Below are 27,813 nucleotides of genomic sequence, written 5' to 3'. Positions count from 1 at the left end.
GGGAGTGTGTTCTAAGATACACATTTCCGAAAACTTATTTTGTCAATTTTGAATTGAATTGACCCTTCTCTTATACCCTAGGAGACATTAAACCTATAAACACTTTTGCTCTAGTCCCCTTACAGAGAATGAGAATTTTATGTATGGCGTTTAAGCAACACTGGTAGAAAGTATACAAGTGCCTTATCAGTGCCTGCCTCCTATGTACTGCGTTTACCTTGTGTGTCAGATCTGTAGATACAACTGACGTTTCTGTAGCATTTGTTAATTCATCTGAAAGTGTAGCTTACAGATGTAAGCTATAAGAGAGCTGAAAGAGCCTTTCTACAGCTCCAGATTCTGTTTCAGGGTTAATAATGTTAGTCTTATGGCTCCAAATGTAAATGATCCTTATGTAATATGGACTCAGGTGGTAGACAATTAGCAACGAATCTTATTTTACCTTTTCTTAGAAATGTAGCTAAGACGTACCTAAAAATCCATAACTTTCACGAACTGTGAAATAAACCTTAAAAACTTAAAAGCTTACTTGCAAAAGAGACATTTACCTACCGCACTCATTTCCTCTCTCCCTCGTTCTCTCTTGCCTGCTAGTTCCCACTCATCTTTCTTTCTTTCTTTCTTTCTTTCTCTCTTTCTTTCTTTCTTTCTTTCTTTCTTTCTTTCTTTCTTTCTTTCTTTCTCTCTTTCTTTCTTTCTTTCTTTCTTTCTTTCTTTCTTTCTTTCTTTCTTTCTTTCTTTCTTTCTTTCTTTCTTTCTTTCTTTCTTTCTTTCTTTCTTTCTTTCTTTCTTTCTTTCTTTCTTTCTTTCTTTCTTTCTTTCTTTCTTCCTTTCTTCCTTTCTTCCTTTCTTTCTTCCTTCCTTTCTTCCTTCCTTTCTTCCTTCCTTTCTTCCTGCCTTCCTGCCTTCCTGCCTTCCTGCCTTCCTGCCTTCCTGCCTTCCTTCCTTCCTTCCTTCCTTCCTTCCTTCCTTCCTTCCTTCCTTCCTTCCTTCCTTCCTCCCTCCCTCCCTCCCTCCCTTCCTCCCTTCCTCCCTTCCTCCCTTCCTCCCTCCCTTCCTTCCTCCCTTCCTCCCTTCCTCCCTTCCTCCCTTCCTCCCTTCCTCCCTTCCTCCCTTCCTCCCTTCCTCCCTTCTCTTTCTTTCTCTCTTTCTCTCTCTCTTTCTCTCTCTTCCTTTCTCTCTTCCTTTCTTTCTCTCTTTCTCTCTTTCTTTCTTTCTTTCTTTTCCCTTCTTTCCTTCTTTCCTTCTTTCCCTTTTTCTTTCTCTTTCTTTCTTTCTATTTCTTCCTTCCTTCCTTTCTCTCTCTCTCTCTCTCTGTCTATCCACATTTTCAATATTATTGTTGCTGTGTTATATCCTCATCCTCCTGGTGAGTATAATGAAGGAGGAAACAGATGTTCCTTCGGTGGAAAAACTAACAATTACCATGGTTGAAAGTAGGAAACAGAACAAAGATTTGAAGTTACATTTCATCTCCATGCCTGTTGATTTCTGTAGAAGTGAGGTGGTCGCTAATGTTTTCACCTTTACCGTTTGTTACATTTGCTGTAAGTCTTCTTCTTTTAGATCAAGGTTTTTAGGTGCGTCAGTCATGTTGTGGCCTCATTAGTGTCTGTGTGACATCCCTCAGGATACAAGAAAGGGTGACGCATTGCTCTTCTGAGCACACCTGCAGCACTCATTAGAAAGTGGCAAGATAGATCAATATTGGCTATGAAAGTTTCAGCTTTTTCAAATTGAAAAAGTGTCTGGAAAATATTTTAAGTAGTGCATAAGTCCAGGAACCAGATTATGTCATAGAACCTAGGTGGTTTGCCTGTCTGCCATTCACAGTCACTGCTGTAAGAAGTGACACTTCCATTGTAATGTGCAGAAGCCCCGATTGAGCCCTTTTTCATCACAGTAGCAGTTGGGTGGGTGCTACTGAGCATGCAAAGAATGGGAGTGGCTAAATGAAAAGTCTAAAAACCTTAAAAGCTGAAAAAACACTTTCTGCTTCTGTCAGTGCCTTCTGCTTCCAAGCATTTGCAGTCTCAGGTTAACTGCCTAGCTCATTTTCTTCTGGCTTTTTCCCACTGGAATAATTATCCTTCTAAATAGTCTTTCAGCACCAATGAGCTTCACTTAGCTAATAGTTTTGTGGAAGCCGATGGCTTTATGTTAATTTTCTCCTTTCAAATGAAAGATAAAGCACATGTGAGACCACTAGCAGCTGCTGTCGTTGAAGAGTTACAGCTGCCCTCTTCAGGCAGTGGAGAACAAAGTTGCCTTGCTAATCAGCTCTGTGTGACTTCAAGGTGATGGTTATAATCTGTAAAATTCTATGTGCATCTCAAATGAGGTTCATGTTTTGAAATATATACTTAAAGGTATAACCCCTATTTTGTCGTGTGTTTTCCCTTTGAAAACAATGGAAACTAGTAGTCTAATAGAAGTTGGATATTCTGTACCTCAGTACTTTGGCGAATATGGATCCACAGCAGTAAGACCATATCTATACTTCCATGAGCATACACAAAAGTTCTTAGAAAGTTCAGCTTGATGAACAGTATGTGTACTTGAACCAAAATAAGGGTACCAAAAAATGCCAGTGGAACAACATAGCTTTTATAAATGTGTTAGTGTTGTTCTTGTTTGTTTACTGTGGCTAGGGACATATTTATGATACGAAGTCAGAACAAGACTGTTCCTGTCCCACAGCCTCACATCTTATTACAAGGGAAAAGACAAGGGGACACCATAAAGGGTAACACTCTGGGAGTATGCAAAACATTAGCAGCAGTGTAAGAGCAGCCTGGAATCCCATTTTTCCCGTAGAGCTTGTGATTTCCTTTAAGCTCTGTGTTCTAGAATTGATTTATTAACTTAGTTTTATATGTTTTCATTGGTTCTAGCAGGCACCATTGTGTGACAAACAAAACCCTTCCAAATATTTGCTTCTTAATTGTGAGCCAATCTTTTCATTTTGGAGGGAAAGAAAGCAGGTTAAATAGTTGAACCTAACTAATGACTGGAGGAGAGGACAGTGAAACAGCCGTATCAACATCTCTTGGAACACTCTACTTGACACTTGTGGGAAATTTAAGTTAAAACCATCTGATTTGGTTAAATTTGGGCAAATTTCAGAAACAGGATCCAGAAGTGCTCTTGAAATGGCTGGAGTTTGGGTTAGAAGGCATCCAGGGTGGATATATGAAGGCAGGCTGTTGAAGTGTCCATGTAGCTACAGGGTTTGGATTGTTTTCCCCGTTAGACTGCAGAGCCAAAATATTCAGTGGACATAAAGGTTCATCAAATACATAAAATCAAAAGAATTGCCTAGGTTCATACAATAATGTCTGTTCCTCTTCAGAGCCCAAATTTTGCTGTCTTGCTTGTCCTCAAAGCTACATTTCTCCAGCCTTAAGATATTAACTCCAGTGTCCACATGAGAGAAGAAAGGCCTTTCAAATGTCAAACATAGGAACAATGACCATTTTCCTAACCTCCTTCTTCCAGATGCTCAGACATTTCTGGGTTCGCAACATGGGGGGCAGGGCAGGGACAGAGAGCAAAGGTGACAAATTCTGTGTTCCCTTTGCCATCTTTGAGTCTCAGGATAACTTACTTTGTTGAGGCTGTAAACAAAATGTCAAATACAAGTGTTTTCTTAACGCTTTTCTTAATGGCAAGCATGGCTAAACTTAGGTTGCTCTGCTATTCCAGAGGAATCCCTTGCTCCGGAATAAAAGGGAGTCTGTATACTGTTGATTATGATAGTCAAGGTGGTAGTGCCACCATACTTCCCCAACTAAGCAAATGATTTAACCACCTTGTAAATGTGGAAAACCTAAGTAATAAATACTTCTTGTCTAGCATGCTTGGTGCACAGCAAATTGGATCATGTTAGGCTTCGTCTGCTGCCTAATGCAATGTAACATAGCAGATACAATAAATCAAATGAGTGACACTCTATTAGACTTGAAAGACAATAGCTCTTGTAAAGCAGCTGGAGTGAGAATATGTCAATGCACTAGCTTTCAGATGTTTATTGAAGTCTTGAATCTTTGAAACCCGGCAAATTAGTATTTTAAGGGCTGTGAAACAAGTGACTACAAATACAGCAGTATGCTTATTACTGACAAAGCTCTTGCCTGAAACTGAATTCAGCTAAATGTTGTGTTTTCTTTAGTGTGCTCAATTCATTTTTTCATTTCTGCAAGTGCTTCCTAGAGACATTGCCTTGAACTTCAAAGTGTACCGCTACAAATGCTTTAGTGATTATCGTGGTAGCTAGACTCAGAATTTTTACTTACAAAAGTTCAGTAGTGCCTACCAAAGATCATTTTAAGTTTCAGTGAGCTAGGATTTAATAATATGGATTCAAAGAAATTGTATCCAGAAAATACTTTTGGTTGTTTTCAACATTATAAAAAAGCCTTATGTTTATTGAGGTCAATTTTAAGGAAGGTTTTAATTTGTGTTTCTTTCTTGTATTTCTTTCAACTGTTTGTTCATTTCGAATGCTTATAACAGTTCACTCTGTGTTTCATTACTTGAGCCTTTAAAAAAATGATCTGCTAATTATCTTTCAGTAAATAAGCAAGGAATTGCTATAAGGGTTGTAACCAATTAGGAAGCCTATGAAGTCATGCCTATTCTGTTTACTTAAAGCTGTGTTCTATTTTGTTTCTGCTTTATTTGCTTTATGAAGCCAGAACACTCAATTCTCAATATGCCATTTAAATAAGTTCTTTTATTTGATCATTGTGATGGTATTATGAATTAAATTTTTCAAAAATACAGGCAAAAAAACAGTTCAACAGCAAGGTTTTTTAATTATTTTTTTAATATCTGAAGAAACAGTGGAAGTGCCTTTATTTATTAATTCATAACGTGGCCTTCCCAAATACAGTATTTATTCTATAAAAATATAGTGCGTGTTCTTGAAGTTTGCCACTAAATTGTTAAATTAGTTAAAAATTAAATTTAAAGTAGCTTCTTCAAGAGATTTGTCTTCTAGATGAGATTTTCATGTGAGTCTCGACAGCATTTATGAAGGGAGTGTGCCCCCATTAGTTTATGGATTTGCTCTCCATTATCGTTAATTATATAGGAAGTTTTCAGAATCTGATAGGATAGTGTTAAGGACATTTGGGTACTATGCCTGTAATTTTCATTTTGTAATCTGTTTGGATTTCTAAATTTAGCCTCTGTGAGTACTTGCGAGTTTTAGAGTTCTTCACACTTGTTCTTCAGATTATTGAAATGCTTTGCTAATGTGTCATCCTCAATAATTGACATGTATTCATAATTGTAAATTAATGTTGCAGTTAATACCTGAAGAAAAAAATTGACATTAAATGTGTTTGGGGTTTTTTTGTAGCTGTTGTATGATAAAATCAAGAACCCAAAACTAGAACAAAAGTATAATGAACTTTCTTTCTCTGTGTAGCCCACTGTTTGTGAACGGGAGCTCTGTGTATTTGCTTTCCAAACTTTAGGAGTGATGAATGAAGCGGCTGATGAAATTGCAACTGGGGCTCAGGTAGAATTATCTAATGCTTATTACATGTCTGATTTTCTATAGTATACTCAGTCTTCTGAGTCTCTTCTAGTATTTATTTTGCCTTGTATTCCTCATATGTGTACTGTTTGATAAGTATTATTTATTTGTACACCCTTATAGCTGTAAATACACTGGTTTATGCATGGTGTTTTTAAACGGTACTAATGGTGTGCTTCCATTGTTTTGCTTCCAAGTAATTAGAGTAACCCTGTTTTCTTGTTCTGTTGTATTCAATTAGGTCACCTGGGTAGTTAATAAAGGCAGCCGTTGTCATTTGGAGATAATTCCCATTTATTTTCACCTAATGAGCGATTACTACTCTCATGCAATTAATAAGCTATTTCCTGTTCATGGTGTTGGGAAGCAGCTATCCACTGAGCATCTGTTGTTTTGATCATTAAATAACAGTGGGAAAGTCTTTACTGATGTTACTACATAGGGGTTTTTTCTGTCTTCTTAAGGATTGGGAATTTAATGTAAGGTTGCTTCCTGACTCTAAATTCAGCTATTAATCTAGTTAAAACCATATTGTTGTTTTCTTTCATAATTTTGTATGTGTCTTAAAGTATTGTAAACTGTTTCCAAATCACCATTTAACCATAGATTACAGTAAATTCTAAAGTTAAAAGATCTTATGTTTAAGATACTTTTAAGATCTTAAGTTAAAAGTTTACACATATGTCACTGTGCATTTACATAGTAAGCAACATGTTTTTTTCAGTAGACCAAACATTCAGTTCAGTTAACTTTAATTAGCAGTAGTGAGTCTAGCCACTGGAAATAAACTGTTCGGCTAAGTGTCTGAATGCCACATCCTCAAAGGAAGGAACATATGGGGCACATCCTCAAAGGAAGAAACCTTTAGCCGTGTGCACCATCTTCTTCACTTGAGAACATGACTGTGGGATCTGAACATCAGCTCTTCATCTGATGTCTGAAGACTGTTAGATGTCTATATTTGCAACAACTAGCATACCAAACTTTGGGATAACTGTGTAAGCTTGGAAGAAATGGATCGAGATGTGCTGATGAAGCCCCATGTCTTCCTCAGCCTGAAGTCCTCTGAAGACCTCAGCTCTGTGTTTCTGGGGAGCTAGAATTTTGTTTTTTTTCTTCAGGCACTTGTGTCATACATTACATGAAAGTAAGAATCATAGAATAGGTTGAGTTGAAAGGGGCCTTTAATAGTTATCTAGTCCAACTCCCCCCCGCCTCCGCAATCAGCGGGGACATCTTCAAGTAGATCAGGTTGCTCAGAGCCCTGTTCAACGTGACCTTGAATGTTTCCGGATATGGGGTATCTACCACCCGTCAGGGCAACCTGTTCCAGAGTTTCACCACCCTCATTGTAAAAAACTTCTTCCTGATACCTAGTCTAAATCTACCCTCTTTTAGTTTAAAACCATTATGCCTTGTCATATGGCTACAGGCTCTGCTAAAAAGATTGTCCCCATCTTTCTTATAAGCCCACTTTATGTACTGAAAGGCTGCAGTAAGGTCTTCCTGAAGCCTTCTTTTTTCCAGGCTGCACCCCGACTCCCTCAGCCTGTCCTCATAGGAAAGGTGCTTCAGTCCTCTGATCATTTCTGTGGCCCTCCTCTGGAGACGCTCCAACAGGTCGATGTCCTTCTTGTGTTGGGGGCTTCAGAGCTGGACGCAGTACTCCAGGTAGGGTCTCACCAGAGCAGAGTAGAGGGGCAGAATGACCTCCCTCAACCTGCTGGCCATGGTTCTGGGCATGAATGCAATTGGCTTTCTGGGCTGCAAGTGCACATTGCTGCCTCATGTCCTGCTTTTCATCCACCAGTTCCCCCAAGTTCTTCTCGGCAGGGCTGCTCTCAATCACCTTCATCCCACAGCCTGTATTAATACCGGGGATTGCCCCGATCCAGGTGCAGGACCTTGCATTTGGTCTTGTTGAACCACATGGTATTCACACAGGCCCACTTCTCAAGCTTGTCCAGGTCCCGCTGAATGGCGTCGCACCCCTCAGGCCTGTTGACCGCACTGCTGAGTTTGGTGTCATCTGCCAAGTTGCTGAGGGTGCACTCGATCCCACTGTTTATATCACTGATAAAGATACTAAACAGCACTGGTCCCAGTACGGACCACTGAGGGACACCACTTGTCAGTGATCTCCATCTGTGCATGGAGCCATTGACCACTACCCTCTGGATGTGACCGTCCAACCAATTCCTCACCAACCAAATAGTCCAACCATCAAATCTGTATCTCTCCAATTTGGAGAGAAGGATATTGGAGGGGGGACTGTGTCAGAGGCCTTACAGAAGTCCAAATAGATCACAGAATCACAGAATGTTAGGGGTTGGAAGGGACCTCGAAAGATCATCTAGACCAACCCCCCTGCCAGAGCAGGATCACTTAGAGTAGGTCACACAGGAATGTGTCCGGGTGGGTTTTGAATGTCTCCAGAGAAGGAGACTCCACAACCTCTCTGGGCAGCCTGTTCCAGTGGTCTAGCAATGACTTCCGCCAGCTCCCTCAGCACCTGTGGGTGCATCCCATCAGGGCCCATGGATTTATGTATGTCCAGATTGTTTAACTGATCCCTAACCCAGTCCTCATCAACCAAGTCAAACTCCTCCCTTATCCTGACTTCCTCTAGGGCCTCAGCCGTCTGGAACTCCTGAAGACAGTCTCCAGCAGTACAGACAGAGGCAAAGAAGGCATTCAGTAGCTCCGCCTTCTTTGTATCCTCTGTCAACAGGGCACCGCCTCATTCAACAGTGGGCCTACATTGCCTCTAGTATCAGTTTTGTCTGTAATGTATTTGAAGAAGCCCTTTCTGCTGTCCTTGACCTCCCTTGCAAGGCTTAACTCCAAGAAGGCCTTAGCTTTCCTAGTTGCCTCCCTACATCCTCTGACAACAGTCTTATAGTCCTCCCAAGTAGCCATCCTCTCCTTCCAAGATCTATAGTCTCTCTTCTTCCACTTGAGTTTGCCCATCAGTTCCCTGTTTAACCATGAGGGTCTCCTGGCTCCCTTTTTTGATTTCCTACCCACTGGGATGCTTCGATCTTGAGCTTGGAAAAAGTGATCCTTGAATATAAAGCAACTATCTTGGGCCCCTTTATCTTGGAGCATCCATAGCTCTTCCCTTGCTTACTGATATAGTTATTCCCTCATAGAAGGCCACTAGGTTGATCAGGCAGGACTTGGTTCTGGTGAAGCTATGCTGGCTGTCTCAAATCATAAACCTCCCTGTCCTCCATGTGCCTTAACGTAGCTTCTAGGAGGGTCTATTGCATGATTTTCTCAGGCACAGAGGGGAGGCTGACACGTCAGTAGTTCCCAGGGGCCTCCTTTCTACCTTTTTTAAAACTGGGTGTGATTTTTCCCTTTTTCTAGTCGCCAGGGACTGCACCTGACTGCCATGACTTTGCAAATATCAGGGAGAGTGGCTTGGTAACTACATCAGCCAATTCCCTCAGCACTCTGGGATGCATCTCATCAAGTCCCATAGACTTCTGTATGTTATGTTCCTCAGGTAGTCATGAAGCTGATCTTCTCTTACAGTGAGAGGGACTTTTCTTCCCCAGTCCCTGTCTTGTGGTCCATCCACTCAAGAGGTGTGGGAGGGGAGATTGCCAGTGAAGACTGAGGCAAAAATGTTGTTGAGTATCTCAGCCTTCTCCTCATCCAGCGTTACCAGCTTGCCAGTCTTGCTCATCAGGGAGGGATATGCTTTCTTTGATCTTTCTTTTCTGGTTGACATACCTGTAGAAGCCCTTCTCGTTATTCTTTGTGTCCCTCACCAAGTTCAGCTCCAGCTGTGCCTTGGCCTTCCTGACCCCATCCCTACACAACCAGACAGTGTCCCTGTGCTCTTCCCACGAAACTGTCCCTGCTTCGACTGCCTGTGCATTTTCTTCTTGCCCTTTAGTTTGATCAGCGGGACTCGACTTACTAGTACTGATCTCTTACCTTGCTTTCCTGATTTCTTGCACCTGGGGACCGAGACCTCTTGCGCTCTATGGAAAGCATCCTTGAAGATCTGCAGCTCTGCTCTGTGCCCTTTTCCCTGAGGGCAGTTTCCCAGGGGTCCTATTGACTAATCCTCTGAAGAGCTGGAAGTTTGCTTTCCTAAAAATGGGGAAATTAGGTACAAATTCCATGGTGCATTACTTCTCTTTTTAAAGACAACCAACAAGAGAGGCCGTCCTGGTTAGCTCTCACTCTGTGTTTTATACCAGTATCGCTGTCGCAGGCTTATGTGAAGCTTGCTCTAGATCTCTAGAGTATCTCTACATCTACAGAGCTTTGCTGGAGAGTACTGGAGCAATTACTACCTCAATAATGCTTGAAAGAGTTAGATAAGAGTTTTGTTGATTGCCCTATTGGACCTAGGTGACTAAATTTTGCCAAGTTTCACTCTAGTGATAGCATTGCATCCAGCTCACTACATCTGATCTGGCTGAGCTCCTCTTCCTGTTTGCAGTAAGAATTCAGCATTTCTAGGGTTTGATTCATCTGATCTCTTTTTTACATTAGTTTAGGATAGTGTGAATCACAGCATAGACTGTCAGCACAGTGGTTATTTTCTCCATTGATTATAAAGAGAGCCTAGGCTGACTAGTAAGAGGTAGGTGTTCGCATTGTGAATCTCTACATTCTGTCAGATGAATCTTCCTCCAAATCATTTTGTGTAGTGAAGGAGCCTAAATGTAGGTTCCCATGATTAGAAGTCACATCCTGTTTTTTTCCTTCTGTGCTTTCAGTTGGTTTCCTAAGGTACACACCCCTACTTTGTCACTCCCAATATTCTGATGGCCTCTCCTTAATAATAAGTGGTTGCACTTTCTAAAACTTTCAAGTACAAACTCACCTCGCCTTATTTTAGTCAGGTAGTCCAAATGACTGAAAACTAAATGCCTGATTTGTTGATAGTTCAGACTTGCTATGGGGAGTGGGAAAGAGAGAGAGAGACTGATGTCATCAGAGGGAATTGTCGTCAGCAAATGTCATCTTGTCCTCCTTGAAAATATTTTAAACCTTACTTACATACTTCAATACTTACTGTTAAGGAGGAGGAGTTCAGACCCACCTATAAGCACATTTAGTAAACCCATAGCACTTCCTACTATTAAGGAACGCATAGACAAGTTTGTGTCATAATGTTTGTATTAGACTTATCTTCCAGTTTGAGTTGCTCTGTGTTCCATCAGCTCAAAGCAATGATCCCAAGAGAAATCAGTGGTGTAACTAAGCCTAATCTATGCACATTCCTCCATGTCAGAGCAATATGCGGGTGTCATGGTGAGAAACACTATAGGAGTCAACAGTTGGTTTAAAGAGTGGCTTTGGGATGGTGTTCTAAGAAGAACTGTGCTCATTTTAGGACGAAGTCCCATCATGCAAATTATAAAGCAGTTATGCAACTGCTTTATATGCAGTTTATATGCTTTTATCTGCTTTATATGCAACACCTTTGTGTTGCATATAAAGCACTATATTAAGAGATCTGGGGACTCATACAACTCTTCCCTAGTAGTGTTTTGCAACAGGAGGCCAAAAAGTGCTTGTGAGAAGCAGAGTGTATGAACTCAGGCTCAATTCCATGGTAACACATTTACAGAGTTGCAGGCCTGTTGGCTTACCTGGCTCTATATGCAGAGTCCTGGTCTCCTTTGGAAATGCTAATGCACATTCCCTGTTTTGAAACATTCATCTCACTTACAGGTATTATAAACTGGAAAGTAATTAGAGCACGATGGAGGAAAGGATCATTATTTAAATAACTTAATTTTTCAATATATGTGAGATATTTAGTAACTGGAACTAACAGAGTATTTTTAAACTGTTGGAGAAAATTGTCCATTCATGCTAAAGGAGCAGAGGAGGAGAATGGCAACAGTATGACTCACCACAGCACAGTTCCTTTTCCCTTTCATCATGGTACTTATTTTTGTTCTGCTTCTCTAAAGGACCATCATTTTTTTCCTCTAATGATCAGATACAATGGCGGATATATAAAAACTTCTAGAACAGCTTGAGCTGTGAGATGAGATCTGATCCATGTGGAGTTGTCGGATGAACCAGGGATGCCTACTAAATACAACTCATCTTAGCTTTTCCTTTATTTCCTGGAAAAGTCTGTTTTCACACAGGAATGTTTTCAAAAAGCGCAGAAGAAACGAGATGAGACAATTTGCGGCTACATTTTTATGTAGCAACTTTGGATTTCATCACAAGCTGGAGTTAGGTTTCACAGCTGCGAGAAAGCTGCCTTCTCTCTTGGGTTTCTGATTGCTGTATTCTGTTTGTAACCTCTGAATTACAAATTTTGAAACAATTATACAGAAATCTGTTGCTAAGTTGTATATGTGCCTATATAAGAATACATGCCTGTTGACAGTTCACATGCATGATCTTACGGTGAAATCTTGGAAGTCATAGATTTTCAAAGCCATGTTGTAATTTCGTGCAACAGGATGGAAGGAAGAGGTTGTCTCAGTATGAGCCATGCAAATGACTGTTAAATCAGTGCACTGTTCTGTCTTTAGCAGAAGCAATGTTTACAAGTGTTTCTGTGATTACAGTCTTCAGGAAAACTGCAGGCAGTGGTACAGATTCACAAACCCTTCCTTGTTCTTGAGCAACATTTTTCACTGGCAACTACTGTGCAGAGATACACAGATCCAGCATAACTTCATTTCCGTAGAGAAAGAATTTAATCCAGGGATTAACACATGTGCACAAGAGAAAGCAGGACTGCAAGCAATGTATTTGACACGTTAATACATTTAGGACCAATGTTGAGGTCAATGGAAAAATTTCAGTCCTAAACTATGTCATGTGGGTAACACAGTTTAGGTAATACAGGTAACAATGAAGTATTACTATAATGTGTAAAAAAAGCAGACTGGAAGATACAGTATGAAAGTACATATATTGAATAAATATTTTTCTTTATCCTTAGGTGGTTGATCTGTTAGTATCCATGTGTCGGTCTGCGTTAGAGTCACCTAGGAAAGTTGTCATTTTTGAGCCATATCCTTCTGTAGTTGATCCTAATGATCCTCAGATGCTGGCCTTTAACCCCAGGGTACGTAGTTATCTTTCATTATGTCATAGCTTGGTTTTAGTCATGCATGAGATTTCAAAGCAAAGCCTTCTTCCAGAGGAGTCTCCTTTACCATAAGAGATACAGCTCCAGAATATAGCACAGGCATGTGACTATTTTCAGAACTTTGTAGCTTTTTTAATTGTCTCTGAGAAGGTATTTGAGTATAAACTGTAAGTTGCATTCAAAGTTATGTTGAAGCCAAGAAAGTATTTTAGGGTACAAATTCTACATGAAAAATTTTATATTCTTAAAGTGTCTTTCTGTCAGTGTACACATTGGACGCAAAGAGAAAGATAGATTTTGGGAGGTGTAGGCCATGTAAACCAAGAGATTTCCAGTTCAACTTTTTATTTTTAAAGTGATTATTGCTGTCATCTTATTTTCTCTTTGCAAACAATAATGTCCTTTTTTCATATCAAATGTTGCCATAAGAGACAAGTGTTGTACAAGCATCAGTTTTGAAGTAAAGAATTGTGTGTGTACTACTTGCTTCTTAGTCTGCCAATACTGCTTCTTAGGGAAGCCCTCAAAAACCTGTGAACTACTATATGTCACTTGAGCCATCCCTAAGGGCATAAATGATAACTTTGGATGTCCTGCACTGGGATACATCTCACTTTTTCTGGACAAAGGCCAGTTAGCAATAGTTCTTCCTCAGGAAGGGGTGAGCATATTCTGTAGCATGTGGGAAGAAAGACTTGCCAGGAGGTGCTTGGAAGAGGGCTGTTGAGGAGACAGCTAGTCTGGTGCCTGGGCAAGGCGGGAGTTTGAAGCAGATGAGTCAATATGAAAGTGGGTCACACCAGAAGAGGATTGAAGAGAGCCCCTGGGCTGGCAGGACCCACACCGCCTCCTCCCAGCTTCTTGCCAGTGTGGGCAAAGTGAAAGCCCATGGGCAGAAGTTGGCAAGACCCAAAGATGGGAAACAGTGAAGCTCCTGAAGGTGACGTGACATGGAGCTGGTGAAGCATGGACTGTTAAGCTCATCCACTCAGAAAGGAGTCATCTGGTAGCGGTTCACAAGCAGAAGGTAGGCAAGGATCAGGGTGAGTCAGAGGGACAACTGAAGGACCTCTGATGTTTTATAGAGCTGTTAGGAAAGTAAAGACATCTGTTTATTTAGCATTTTATTTAAAATCTATTTGGTCACTGCGTTATTTAACTTAATAGCATGTTGTCCAAATAACTGTTCGATCCTGTGTTTAATTAGAAATACTTGTTTAAAAAGTGAGCTTGTTTTTTGAGTGTGTTGGAGATTCCAGTGAAACTCAAAGAAAAACCACTATGATAATATTTTTTCCAGAGAATTTTCCTGGACTATGAATGAGAGTCGTAAGTGTGAGGTGGGAGGAAGCTATTGCTTAGAAATGTTTGAAAGGATTGGTTTGCTGAACCTTGGTTTTATACACACTCAAAAAATTCAGTTTTTTGTAGAGCCTAAGACTAATATTCTTTTAATTGATTTACTTATTTTATGCTACATCAGAAGAAGAATTATGACCGAGTCATGAAAGCATTGGACAGTATCACTTCGATTAGAGAGATGACACAGGTGAGTTTAAAAATCTTTACCTAACTTAATCACTGTTTCTAGAACTGAGAAGATGTTTATATTTCTTGCCTATGATAAGTAGCAAAGTCAATAGTATCCTGTCTTTCCTGTAGAGCTGTAATAATATTAAAATGTGTGTTAAAAATAACAAACAGTGTATCTATAATGGCAGTCAAATAAAAGTGGTGAAGTAGAACTCAGATCTTTGGAAGTTTAAATAAGCAGAATGGGGCATTGTAACGAGATAATCACTGCTGCATTACTGGAAATACCAAAGCCAGACTGGGTCTTCTATTTCCAAAACAAAAGAAATTGCTTTTGTGACAGTGTTCTGAATGATAGCTTTATTTCTATTATAAGAAAACACTTGGTCATTATGGTTGGGGACTTGGAAGGTTGAGTCTGTTGGGATTACTACTAAATGATTTCTCAGTATTCACAGTGGGACAGAATCTGATAGCTGTACTTATGTTTGTTGTTACAATTCCTTTCCCAAACAGCCCAGCTGATGATAACTCGTTATTGAAATCTCTCCCATGTACATTGCTTTTCCAACTTCTATGTAAATATACCTCACAAGAGTTCATAAATCTTACTCTATATGTATTCGTAAAGTACTTTGAGATTCTAGAATGAAGAACGAGGTGTACAGAGAGGAGTAAAATCTATTTAAAATGAAAATTCACATATTTTTGTTACTTAATGTAATGTCTTTTAAAAAAGAAAAATAACACCCATTTTGATTTTTTTTAATGTTAAAGTGGTTCTTGGACTGCAGAGTTTTGAAGCACTTTGCACTGTGATTGAAATAAAGAAAGGTTTTCAAAGGGATTATAAGCAGATACAGTGTTTTACTTTACCAGTTTATGCCATGAAACAGTTAAAACAAATGGAATGGATTATCTTGGGGTATTTTGAGGGACTTAATTTTGCGAAGTTCCAGTCCAATTTCTAAATCCAAGAGACAAACATAAATGGATGTCTTCTGCTGTTCTCCCTGAGATCACCAATGTTTGCTATAATATACTCATTTTTATGCTAATTACATGCTTATTATTTTACTCTAGGGAAAATAATTGCTATATTAATTCCTGTTGTTGTCAAAACACATTTATAACTGTACAACACTAAATGTCAGTAAAACTATGGTTTAAAGCTAATAATGAGTACCATGTATTGGTTTTAATAGATGAACTCATGGGCAATGTAACATATAAAATTTAACGTTATGATTCCAACTAGAAATAAAGAATGTAATTACTCTTTTCTAGGCACCTTACTTGGAAATAAAGAAGCAGATGGATAAACAAGACCCACTTGCACATCCTCTTCTACAATGGTATAAAATTAACTCACATGAGTTGATATTTTTAAAAGTACCAAGTTTAATGAAAAATCACTTCACCAGTGTAATTTGGTATAAACTCATTCTAAGAATTAACATCAGGGTTGACATTTGCAACTGCAGGTGTTTCTGGACTGTTTCTGGACCTCATCTGGGCCCTCTGATGACACTGGAAACATTCCAGCTTATTTGTACAGCCTCTGATCTAGTTTTCTAGTCAAGTCTTCCATCTGATAGGTTCAAAGGCCTGCATCTGGGTGCTTTGTGGTGGCCATTCATAATACATTTTTAAAATAAAAGTTCTGTTTGGTTACCATGTCTAATACATCTAACTATTTCTTATTTTAGGGTTATATCTAGTAATAGATCGCATATTGTGAAGCTACCGGTGAATAGGGTAAGTGTCAGTGGGTTCTTTATTATTTTCTTATTTCTCATGGCTCGTGTTAGCATTTTAGGTGTGAGTCTCCTAGCTGAATGTAGGTGTCTACATTTATACTAGTCACATGAACTCCATTAATAGACAAGGGAGAGAAATAGGCAGTTTTGGGTCATGACTCATAGAATCGTGTTGTGAATATCTAAAACAGGTCAAAGGAATAATGCTTATAAAAAGCCTATTTGAGGTGAGTAGCTCAAATACAAGTGTCTACCTTGTAGTCATCTGAGATTGGGTGAGAATAACTTCACTATTTGTTTTCTTGCCATGTAGAATATTGGGTACAGAATTGTACAGAAAGCAATGGACACAAACATGATGTACCAGGAGACCTACATATAAGTACACCTCAAAAAGTGTATGGCTCTTTAATTTTAGAGGGAAGGTGTTGAGATTAATTTCTGAGTGTGTGTACCTCTGATGCTCTGATTAAGGGCATAGTAATCTGCAACTTTCGAATCTGAACCTTAATTCAAAGCCAACTCTGATCAGAACACCGTGATGAAATTGTTCAGTTTAATTACTTTACTAGAGCTGTGTTAGGCTGAAATCTGTTTCAGAAACTTCCATATGTTTCATGGACTGAAGGACGTTTTTATTGTTTGATTTCAGGTAAAAACTATGGTAATGAGACTGATTTCAACTTAGTTCATGTGGTTATTTAGATGCAGTCATGTATTGTGCAAAACAGCGTAGTATCTTAAGAACAAACATTATGGAAATACAATGCTTTTGTGTTAATCAACTTCTTTTCACTTGGACATTGTTGTATTTTACAGCAACTAAAGTTTATGCACACTCCCCACCAGTTCCTACTTCTCAGCAGTCCACCAGCCAAAGAATCCAATTTCCGAGCTGCTAAAAATCTCTACGGAAGTACCTTTGCATTTCAGTGAGTACATATAGTGATCAAAGGTTATCAAAATGCCATGCTATTTTTTTGTTCTTCCCATTGGAGGTTTACAGCTGTGAATTTATTGTTTTAAAGGATTACTGATTTCGTTTTGCATTTTACACTGTGGATTTTGATGCTTTATTTTTCCTTTTTTTCAGTGGTTCACACATTGAAAATTGGCATTCCATCCTGAGGAATGGCTTAGTTGTTGCTTCCAATACAAGGCTGCAGGTAAACAGTAGACTGAATAGACTTTAGATAACCTATCATGCTTGATTATATACTAGCTTAGGCAGGTTTTCACAGGGTGTAGTTCTGGAAGTCATATAGGTAGAAAGAAAGAGATGATTTCAAATACCCTTTTGCTTCCTGGAGAAGAGGCTTTTCTGATGCAATTGAAATTAAATAATGTCTAGAAAATCCCATTGCTGGCATCAGTGTTTGTTTTATATTGCAGAGCAGCACCTCCAGGAGGCCTAGCTCGGTACTGCTTTAAAGCAGTCTTGGAGTTAAAATTTAGAGCTACATAAAATACCTCCATGTTATGGGATCCAAGAGCATACTAGATTTAGGGGAACAGTGTTTACAGCACCTTGTCTTCTCCTCGGGTTTCCTTGAGAATGGAAATATGAGTGTACTGGCCAGAAGGGAGCTATTGCAAACTTCATTTCATTTTCTCAGACTAAATCATCAGGAGACGGCTAGTGCAGAGTAAAATAGCCAGTACCAGAGGGACTGAGGAGCTGTAACTCCAAGTATTTTAGCAGCATGGTTTTGACAGCTCTTCCCCAGAGCTCCATCCATGATACCGTGGAGGATCCCAGGATGCTGACTAAGGATTGGGGTACAGAAGACACTGAAAAAAAGGAAGTTGAAATCTACTGTTCCTCCTAGTGGTTTGGGTGTTTTTATTAGTATCTTTGGAAGATAATTCCACGAGAAAGCAGGATTTACACGCCAAAATTCACCCAAGTAAACCCCTTTGTTTATACTTATTTTTTTTTGTTGAGGGTTGAGATACTGGGAATAGGAGGAAGCAGTAAAGCCCTGTTTTATACAAGTCATCTTTTTTAGATCTCTCATGTGCCTAAGGCATATCCTGACCCCAGTTCATCCTATTTACCCAAGTACCAACCAGTCAGGAAAAATATCTACTCACCAAGGATCCTATTCAACATTGTAAGATCTGGAGAAGTGAAAGCATGTTTGCACATTCCTATGGTAGCTCTGTCACTTTGCAGAGACAGTGTAAATATCATTAGGTCAGAGGAAGGAAATAGGGTCAGCATGACTCTGATGCCCAGTAGTCGTAACATCTGCCTGGGTAGGAGATACTCTGGATTCTCAATTGTGCTCCAACAACTGGTGTGTTTTCTTTAAAGGCTTTCCCACATAAAGCAATTAGTCCCTGGTGGAGAAGTGAAACCCGTACTTCCCCCCCTTCCAGAAAATGAGTGCAGGGCTAATAAAAAGTGCTCAGTTTTGTTGCTTAGCCCAAGCTTCGTGATATGGAACAATGACATTGGTGAAGAAGAGTCTTCCCTTGCCTCTGTTCTTTTCAGACAGCTGGTAGCTTTGTGGCTAAAGCACAGTCCTGCGGTAATGGGATATGCACATCTGAATTGGCTCTGGCAAAAGCTTAATTCAACCCATTCCTCCAGTACTCAGACTGAACTAGTGACTAAGTTTTTTTTATAGTCTATGACCAGTGTCATCAGCATCTCTTCATTTCTTACCTTAAAGAAAACAAAGCCAGCGGTTGCTGCTGTTAATTCACAGAGGCTGGCTTAGGCTGTACTTACTGACAGGATTTTGATGTGAGACATACGCTGAGCTTGCTCAGCCTTGTTCAGGCTGCAGTGTATTTGGCCACGTACTGAAGGACCCTCTGTAGGCATCCTCCATGGTAATGTTAGATTTAAAAGCAGAAAATGCAATTTTGTATGTAAATCTGATGTAAAATTATGTTTGGGCATTTGGACATGGTTTCCGGAATATACAGTATTTTAGTTGTATATTCGCAGCGTGGTTTTTTTGAAGACACCTTTGAACACCATTTATTACCAGGCAATAAATGGATGCAGTGGGGCAGATGCTTGTCTACATTGTGACCTGTTCCTATCATTATTATTTTGTCCACATAACCAAATTAATGTTAAACCATCACTCCGCTCTTTTTCAGCTCCATGGTGCAATGTTTGGAAGTGGAATCTATCTTAGTCCATTGTCAAGCATATCATTTGGTTACTCAGGTGGTATTTATAAATCACTCTAAAGTTGGGGAAATATGGGGGGAGGTATCTTAGTCTACTGCTTTTCTTACCAGCTTCGCTGTTTACAACACTGTATTAAATTTTATCTTTGTTGACCAAGATGTAATTTATTCAGAAAAGAGAAATCTAAATTCCCTTATTAAATACCTATCCTCATTTTCCAAGGTGCTGAGTATCTTGAAACTGTACTTGAACTAAATAGTAGCTAATAGTGGATGCTGTGTGTAATGGAGCAGGTCTTGATTATGCAGTGGAAATCCAACTTTGTGATTTTTTGTCAGTATCTGCCTGAGTCCATCTAACATTTTCTGTGGATTCATAAGCTTTTACAACCTGATCTGACAAAACAAATATTCATCAATAAAGATGTTCAACTGTGTATGTTTAAGAATATTCCCAAGTATTGCCATGTCACGATTACATAGAAAGTATAGGACAGTCTGTTTATTTTAGCATGAGAAAGGGAGGGAACCTAATTTGTCCCACTACTAAATCCAAAAGTAAGTCGTGCAGTGTTTTCCATATAAGAATTAGATCATAAAGAGAAGCACAATAGAAACAAGATACACCAAACATACATTAAGAAACTTACGAGATTTTAAAATACGGTGACTTTTTCCTTTAGGTATGTACCAGTTCTACATGTGAAAGTGCGGGTATAGTTGAATGTGTGATTGTCTGCATGGAGATAATTCTGAGACTTCTGGTTATGCTTTCTGGTTTTCAGTATTAGATAATGTCCCAATTCATTTTAGAGCTCAGCACTTTTTATTACTGATTACTGAATTTCAATATCAGGAATCTCTAAATGCACTTTTAGTTTTTCAGAGATTACACAGGTATGGAAGCTTTTTAGGACTCACCTAAAGTGCAAGTTGCAGTATCACTATCTAAGAAAATGCTCTTCCTTTTGGACAGCGCTGCTTTGTCAGCTTCAGTATTTTTCTTGTCTCTCTACTTGGTCCCTTCCATCCAGTCTCCTCCAGAAAGGAGGCCTGTGTTCCTGTGAAGTATTATTGATGCCATTAAAAGCCACAGAGGAGTCCTACACTGCCTATTCCTTCAAAGAGTTAAACTTCCCCATGATTCAGTCTGTGTTTGCAAACTGCCAAGAAATACGGGATACTGGAAAGGCAAGGAAGCCTGTGGTAGCGTACAATACAGGAATTTTATGTAAACCAACATGGGAAATATAAAAGAGATCTAAGGCACAAATGTAGGTGTTTAGATTTCTGAGATGAAAATTGGATCCAGTGTGGCTGACAAGTAGTTTGATACTTTTACATGTAGATAAATTAATGAAACCGAGGTAGACTTTAAAATGTTAAATAAATTAACTGCTACTAGAAATTAATTAGACTTTTAATAAGTCTAAATGAAGTGATAAAGATTATTATTTAAAGTTCTTTCTCTCATGATTTTACTGTCCCACCCACAGTTGACTTCAGCCTGAATAGGGTCAGTTAGTGTCAAGACATGCTGAAATGCAACTCTATTAAGCAACTACCTGATAGCACTCCTGAACTGAATTCAGTGGCATTTAAGCTCATATTTATCTGCATTTGCACCTACTTAATGCTCACTTGACTTTCCTAAGGTCTTTGCAATATATGCAGATGTACTGGTAATTTGTGGGATTAAATTGAGATACTCTATGACAAAACTAACTAGCTTTTAAGTGCCATACCAAGGATTGTGATTCCCACTGTGCTACCTGTTTTCATTCTCCATACTTAACTTTGCTTATTATGGTATTTATATGCCAGGGTATCTTACATGGTTTTAATATTCCTAGGTATGAACAAGAAGCAGCAGAAGGTGTCAGCTAAAGATGAACCAGCTTCAGGCAGTAAGAGCGGTAATACATCACAGGTACAGTACATCAACCACCTCTGGAAGATTTATGGTTTTATGCTTAGGAGCTTGGTAGCTGAAAAGGAGGTAATATTCCCTTTGTGAAAGCTAACAGTTTTATTTTATTGAACGAAATCAACAACTTCAGACATCAAATACAGCCCAACTGCTTTTAGTAACGGTTTGTATACTGCAGGTCTTGTGCCCTTCTTTTCGAGGCAGAATAATTTAGGAAGAGAATGAAGATGAGATAGAGGTTCCATTATGACCCTTAGTAAGCTGTTGCTTTCTGCGTTCTAGACTTGCAGAATAATGATGCAAAAGGAATTGAGACTGGTTATTGCTGCAAAATGAGTAGCATTTAATTTATAGCAAGTCAGTTTTTCATGTTTTTTACTTATTAAACCATTACAATTCTGCTTTATCTAAAGCAAACTGATAATATTTATCTGTAGGGCTAAATTTTGAGAAAGAAGTCTTACATCTGTCTCCATAGTTAACACACAGAAACTACAGAATAATCTGGCTTTGGAGAGAGTTTGGTGTGTAACAGCAGAAGCCCTCAGAAATGAGAAAGCCAGTAAAATACTGGGGTAGTGGCCAAAGAATCAGTGATTAAATTAACCTTTATTTTTTCCTGCTATCAATTTATTTATCAGTAACACTCAGACATTTCTAATAATGTTATTCGTTCTGCAATAATTAGGAACTCTTCTTTCTGGATAAAGGAGTTCAAATCCTTCCTGCAATAATCCAAACAAATAATACAAACATTTTTAAAAATTCTACTACATTTAGAAAAACAATAGACGTGTTAAAAAGACTGCTTCTATCTTTGTTCATTAATAAACCACTGAAGATAGCAGCCCTCTCACTTTGTTACTTTTTCACTCTCTTTGTCTTACTGCACTAATTAAGTTTTCTTATGTTTTTACGTCTCAGTCACAGAAGAAAGGACAACAGTCACAATTTTTGCAAAGCCGTAACTTAAAATGCATAGCCTTATGTGAAGGTAAGCTGAAAGCCCTTGAAAAACTGTTTTAGTTACGGACACAGTGTTACTGGGTGCAAATCAGTGAGACCTTTAGTTCCAGTATTGGTTGTTTTTAGGTAAGAGACTACTGGTAGGCGTACGAGTACTTGCTTAATAGCTGACCTTTATATTTCAGTTCAGAACATTTTGTTCTCTGAACAAAACCTATAACGCATGCTGAGTTTTCATGAAATAATCATATACACATAGCAACTGATCATCTGGTCTGTCGTTCAAATGTGATGATTTTCCTAAGCCATCAAGATAACCCAAGTTGTGGTCTTTATTTGAAAAACTGACTTCTTGCAGGCTCTTGAAAAATGCATTGAACACCTAAAAGTCACAAGAAACAGCTGTGCTATTGAATTTCCAAATTTTTCACTGTTCAGGCAAATACACTGTTCATCTGGTAGCCAGTCTGTTCTCTTTGACAGCTTCAGAAATTTTGTGAAGTTAAGATCCAGTACATATGAGTACTGTCATTCTTGAAGGACTTGGCTGTTCTTTTAATAACTAAAGAAACCTCAGCAGGTTTTGAAAACAAAGAATTATGCAATTTGAATAAGAATTGTAACAGTAACTGGTGATTAGTCACACTGGCCAAACAGAAAGAAATTATATTATGCTCAGTTTGCCCTTCATTTGGAGCATTTGTTTATTTTTAAAAGTAAAAATTAAGACAGACAGTGGAAAACATGTTGTTTCAAAATGGAAGCTTTAAGCTGTATATGCTAGATTTTGAGAATCACAGAATCACAGAACGGCAGGGATTGGAAGGGACCTCTAGAGATCATCTAGTCCACACCCCCCTGCTAAAGCAAGTTCACCTACAGCAGATTGCACAGGACTGCATCCAGGCGAGTTTTGAATGTCTCCAGAGAAGGACACTCCACAACCCCCCTGGGCAGCCTGTTCCAGTGCTCTGTCACCCTCAGAGTAAAGAAGTTTTTCCTCGTGTTGAGCCGGGACTTCCTGTGCTCTAGTTTGTGCCTGTTGCCCCTTGTCCTGTCTTCGGGCACCACTGAAAAGAGCCTGGCCCCATCCTCTTGACACCTGCCTTTTCAATATTTGTAAGTGTTGATAAGGTCCCCTCTCAGTCTTCTCTTCTCCAGGCTAAAGACCCCCAGGTCTCTCAGCCTTTCCTTGTAGGAGAGATGCTCCAGTCCCCTCATCATCTTCATAGCCCTCCGCTGGACTCTCTCCAGTAGTTCCCTGTCTCTCTTGAACGGGGGAGCCCAGAACCGGACCCAGCGCTGCAGATGTGGCCTCACCATGGCAGAGCAGAGGGGGAGAATAACCTCCCTCGACCTGCTGGCCACACTCTTCTTGATGCACCTCAGGATACCATTGGCCTTCTTGGCCACAAGGACGCATTGCTGGCTCATGGACAACTTGCTGTCCACCAGCACTCCCAGGTCCTTCTCCGCAGAGCTGCTCTCCAGCAGGTTGACCCCCAGCCTGTATTGGTGCATGGGATTATTCCTCCCCAAGTGCAGGACACTGCACTTGCCCTTGTTGCACCTCATTAGGTTCCTCTTTGCCCAGCCTCCAGGTCTCACTGAATGGCAGCACAGCCCTCAGGTGTGTCAGCCACTCCTCCCAGTTTTGTGTCATCAGCAAACTTGCTGAGGGTGCACTCTGTCCCTTCATCCAGGTCACTGATGAATATGTTGAAAAGGACCGGACCCAGTACTGACCCCTGAGGAACACCGCTAGCCACAGGCCTCCAGCTGGACTCAGCACCCCTGATCACAACCCTCTGAGCTCTGTCCTTCAGCCATCTGTCGATCCACCTCACTGTCCACTCATCTGACCCACACTTCCTAAGCTTCTCTATGAGGATGAGATGGGAGACAGTGTCAAAAGGCTTTCTGAAGTTGAGGTAGACAACATCCACTCCTTTACCCTCATCCACCCAGCCAGTCATGCCGTCATAGAAGGCTGTCAGGTTGGTCAGGTATGATTTCCCCTTGGTGAATCCATGCTGACTACTCCTGATAATCTTCTTTTCCTCCACATTGTTAGAGATAACAGCCAGAATGAGCTGCTCTATTATCTTTCTAGGGATGGAGGCGAGGCTGACTGGCCTGTAGTTTTCTGGGTCCTCCTTCTTGCCCTTTTTGAAGATTGGAGTGACATTGGCATTCCTCTGGTCCTCAGGCACCTTTCCTGTCTTCCACAACCTTTCAAAGGTGATGGAAAGCAGCTTAGCAATAACATACACCAGCTCCCCCAGAGTTCACAGGTGCATCCCATCAGGGCCCATGGATTTCTGAGTGTCTAGTTTGCCTAAAAGATCCCTAACCCAATCCTCCTAGACCAAGGGGCAGTCCTCCTTTCTCCAGACTTCTTCCCCCCACCCCCAGGGTCTGGGATTCCTGAGGGCCAGCCTTAGCAGTAAAGACTGAAGCAAAGAAGGCATTCAGTAACTCTGCCTTTTCCATATTGTCCAAAGGCCTATTAAACACTGACAGGCTTGGGGCACCAACCACCTCTCTAGGAAGCCTGTTCCAGTATCTGACCACCCTCTTGGTAAAGACATGCTTTCTGTGTCCAATCTAAATCTCCCCTGATGCAGCTTTGAACCATTCCCACGCTTTCTGTCGCTGGATATCCGGGAGAGGAGATCAGCACCTCCCTCTCCGCTTCTCCTCCTCAGGAAGCTGCAGTGACCGATGAGGTCGCCCCTCAGCCTCCTTTGCTCCAAACTAGACAAGCCCAAAGTCCTCGGCCGCTCCTTACAGGACATTCTTTCCAAACCTTTCACCAGCTTTGTTGCCCTCCTCTGGACACGCTCAAGGACCTTCGTGTCCTTCTTCAATCACGGGGCCCAGAACTGCACACCGTGCTCAAGGTGAGGCGGCACCAACGCTGAACTCAGTGGGATAATCACCTCTTTTGCCCAGCTGGTTGTACCGTGTTTGATGCACCCTGGGATGCGGTTTGCCCTCTGGGCTACCAGGGCACCTGCTGTCTCACACGGAGCCTGCTGTCGGCCAGCACCTCCAGAGCCCTTTCTGCAGGGCTGCTCTCCAGCCATTCCTCTCCCAATTTAACCTTGTGCTTGGCATTACTCCATCCTAGGTGGAGAATCCAGCATTTCAGTTTGTGAACTTTCATCCCAGTAATTGTAGCCCAGTGCTCCAATCTATCTAAATCCCTCTTTGTCCCTCAAAAGAGTCAACAGCACCTCCCAATTCAGTATCGTCAGCAAACTTGCTAAAGAAGCGTTCAACTCCTGCACCAAGATCATCGATAAATATGTTGAACAGCACTGGCCCTCAAATTGGACCCTGAGGAGCACTGCTGGTGACGGGTCACCAGCCAGATGTAGCCCCATTCACTACAACCCTTTGAGCTCTGCCCTTCAACCAGTTCTCCACCCAGCACACTGTGAACCCACTCATCCCACAGTTGGGCAACTTGTCCAAAAGGACACTGTTTAAACAGATTTACAAAAATCTTTTCAAATACAGGTTGATGGTGTAGCTTCTAGCTAGCAATGAAAAGGTTTCTTTCCTGTGTTGTCCTCATTCTGCTGGTAAACAACCTATCATCAAACACATTGCTATTTTCTAAATATTGAGCAGGTTTTGGCAAGCTTCATGATGCGATCCCCCTATAGTCATAATTGCTATGCTTAATTTTTTTAAATATTTGGTAGTATTGCAAATACCGTATTTGTCATATCTCAGTTGTGGGCTTTGTCTTCAACATGTTATTTTTGGCTCAGCCATCATCAAACAAAAATATCTCTGTTCCAAAGGCTGATTAGTTGACTCAGATCCTCCTTAACAGCCTTAAATGCCCTATGGGCATTTAAAATCAGTTTGTAACAAATATACTTTTTCATTTTTCATTCCAGTTGACAACTGGCTCCCATACATCCAGCATCTGTGTTTTCTGGAAAATATATTTTGGGAACGAGAATCAAGTTCATCTCCCTGTTTGTACTAGCAGCCAGCTCAGAGTCTATGCCACACCACAGACATGCAGATTGCCAGAAGGCTATTTAACGTATATTAAAAAACAAATTTTCTAAACCAGTATTTTCCAGGCATGTTTTCATCACTATGAAATTTATTCTTTCCTTGATAGTGATAACCTCATCTGATCTGCACAAACATGGAGAGATATGGGTAGTTCCCAATACAGATCACGTGTGTACAAGATTTTTCTTTGTGTGAGTACAAAGCTTCTTTTAACATTCAACTTCTGTTTGTCCTAGACCTTTTTTTCCTGTGTTCCCTCCAACAGTTGTAACTGAAGTAGATAAAAGATGTTTGTTCCTAATTGTTTTCAATATCCCTTCAGTTTTTGTCTTTCTCTGTACTTACTTTTCTTAGGAAATGTGTGGATGAGGTTTAGTAGGAGTTTTGTTATAAAATAAATGAATGGAGAGATACTGCTTTTTCCCACTCTGTAGCATTACTTCGTGTTACAATAAGTCTATCCATGTATCATAAAACATCATTTCTATTTGGCTGTGTGTTTTAAAGCTGAGGAATTCATTAAAGGCTTCCTGTCTATGATGTGAGCATTTTCACTCTCACCTATGACTTGTCCCCTTTGGTTCTAGTGGCTTATTCAGCCTCAGGGTTTCAGTGACAATGGCATCCTTACCACCCTTCACCCTCTGGAGTTTAGGATCTGCATATAATGGTGAAGTGCAGCAGAACATTTTAATAGAAACATGTTAACCTATGGAACAAGCAGTCATGATTATTGAATGACAGAATTTTGGATGGTTTTAGGTAGATTAATAAAACACTAATTTGATTTTATTTTCTGTACTTTTTTTTAGTTATGAAGATGGTCAAGTGGGTGATACAAGTATAAATACACAGGAACCAAGCATTCATAAAGAGATTCTTCGAGTCATTGGCAATCAAACTGCTACTGGTTAAAAGGACCACTCTTATTTAATTGATGTGATTTGGAAGCCTTCCTCAGTCTCAAAGCTGGATTTTGAACTGAAGAAGATGCAAAAACCTGATTTATTATTATTATTCTAAGCAAATTAACCCTTTGAATACTTACTGTTTTCTTACTTAGTATTTCTTATCTATCAAAATACCTGAGATGGTATGAATTAGCAACTGTAGGGGTGCAAAGTCTATTACTATACTACAACTTATAATAATTAAACAGGCATTTGGGTTGCTCACAATAAACAGACTTTAAAAAGGAGTTTTGTGCTGATATTTTTATATTAAAGTTCAATTGGATGTTTTATACCACTGTATACTGGTATTTTAAATTTAGATTGAATTATAAGCGAGAGAGAAAATTTTATAGCGGAGCACCTGTATTATGCAGGATACTTTGCAATAAGTAAAATATTCTCATAATTAAACACAATAAAAGGTTGTCTGGAAGATGTCAAATTAAAGATATTGGTTACATGCAGCTATCTTGGATTCATTTTATTTTACACAAATGCAGCTAGGATTTACAGTCAAAGGTTAAACATACATTTTTTATTTAACAGGTGAAACAAAGCAAAAACTAATGAATATGATGGTGTATGTTTAGTTTTCTTTATCTTCTCTGGAAACACTCTCTTACCCATTAAGCAGCTCGGTTGCATTTTTTTAATTATACAAGCCTAGAAAACATCTGGAAAACCGGAAGCTGTTTACTTCCTTTTTACAAATTTGATTTTTATATACTAGGTGATGTTTTCATCTTACCTTCTTTAAAACTGCTCTGTGGTTAAATTTAGCCACGTATTTAAAAGTACGTGCTGAATTAAGGCTTTTACATGATTGAATTGATTGTTGGTAC

The 27,813-nt window shown here is 39.8% G+C and overlaps 1 protein-coding gene across 3 annotated transcripts in view; it reads left to right on the top strand.

Moving 5' to 3' along the window:
* PARP8 (poly(ADP-ribose) polymerase family member 8) overlaps positions 1 to 26,933 on the top strand; it is a 128,852-nt gene extending 101,919 nt beyond the window's left edge. For 2 of the 3 annotated variants that reach the window (XM_086479036.1, XM_086479037.1), the window contains exons 15-26: positions 5,435 to 5,527; positions 12,489 to 12,614; positions 14,122 to 14,187; positions 15,459 to 15,526; positions 15,881 to 15,929; positions 16,751 to 16,863; positions 17,025 to 17,097; positions 19,049 to 19,118; positions 20,935 to 21,011; positions 21,936 to 22,005; positions 26,125 to 26,209; positions 26,831 to 26,933. In XM_086479036.1, coding sequence (XP_086335162.1) covers positions 5,435 to 5,527; positions 12,489 to 12,614; positions 14,122 to 14,187; positions 15,459 to 15,526; positions 15,881 to 15,929; positions 16,751 to 16,863; positions 17,025 to 17,097; positions 19,049 to 19,118; positions 20,935 to 21,011; positions 21,936 to 22,005; positions 26,125 to 26,209; positions 26,831 to 26,933 — 993 coding nt within the window. The remainder of the gene's footprint in view (positions 1 to 5,434; positions 5,528 to 12,488; positions 12,615 to 14,121; positions 14,188 to 15,458; positions 15,527 to 15,880; positions 15,930 to 16,750; positions 16,864 to 17,024; positions 17,098 to 19,048; positions 19,119 to 20,934; positions 21,012 to 21,935; positions 22,006 to 26,124; positions 26,210 to 26,830) is intronic. The other variant, XM_086479038.1, reaches the window with a different exon arrangement.
* Positions 26,934 to 27,813: the final 880 nt, after the last annotated feature.

Source organism: Leptosomus discolor, chromosome Z, assembly GCF_034619465.1.
Source record: "Leptosomus discolor isolate bLepDis1 chromosome Z, bLepDis1.hap2, whole genome shotgun sequence".
NCBI classification, from domain to species: domain Eukaryota; kingdom Metazoa; phylum Chordata; class Aves; order Leptosomiformes; family Leptosomidae; genus Leptosomus; species Leptosomus discolor.
The sequence above is the reverse complement of the archived record's forward strand: the minus strand, read 5'-3'. Positions and strand labels throughout refer to the sequence as shown.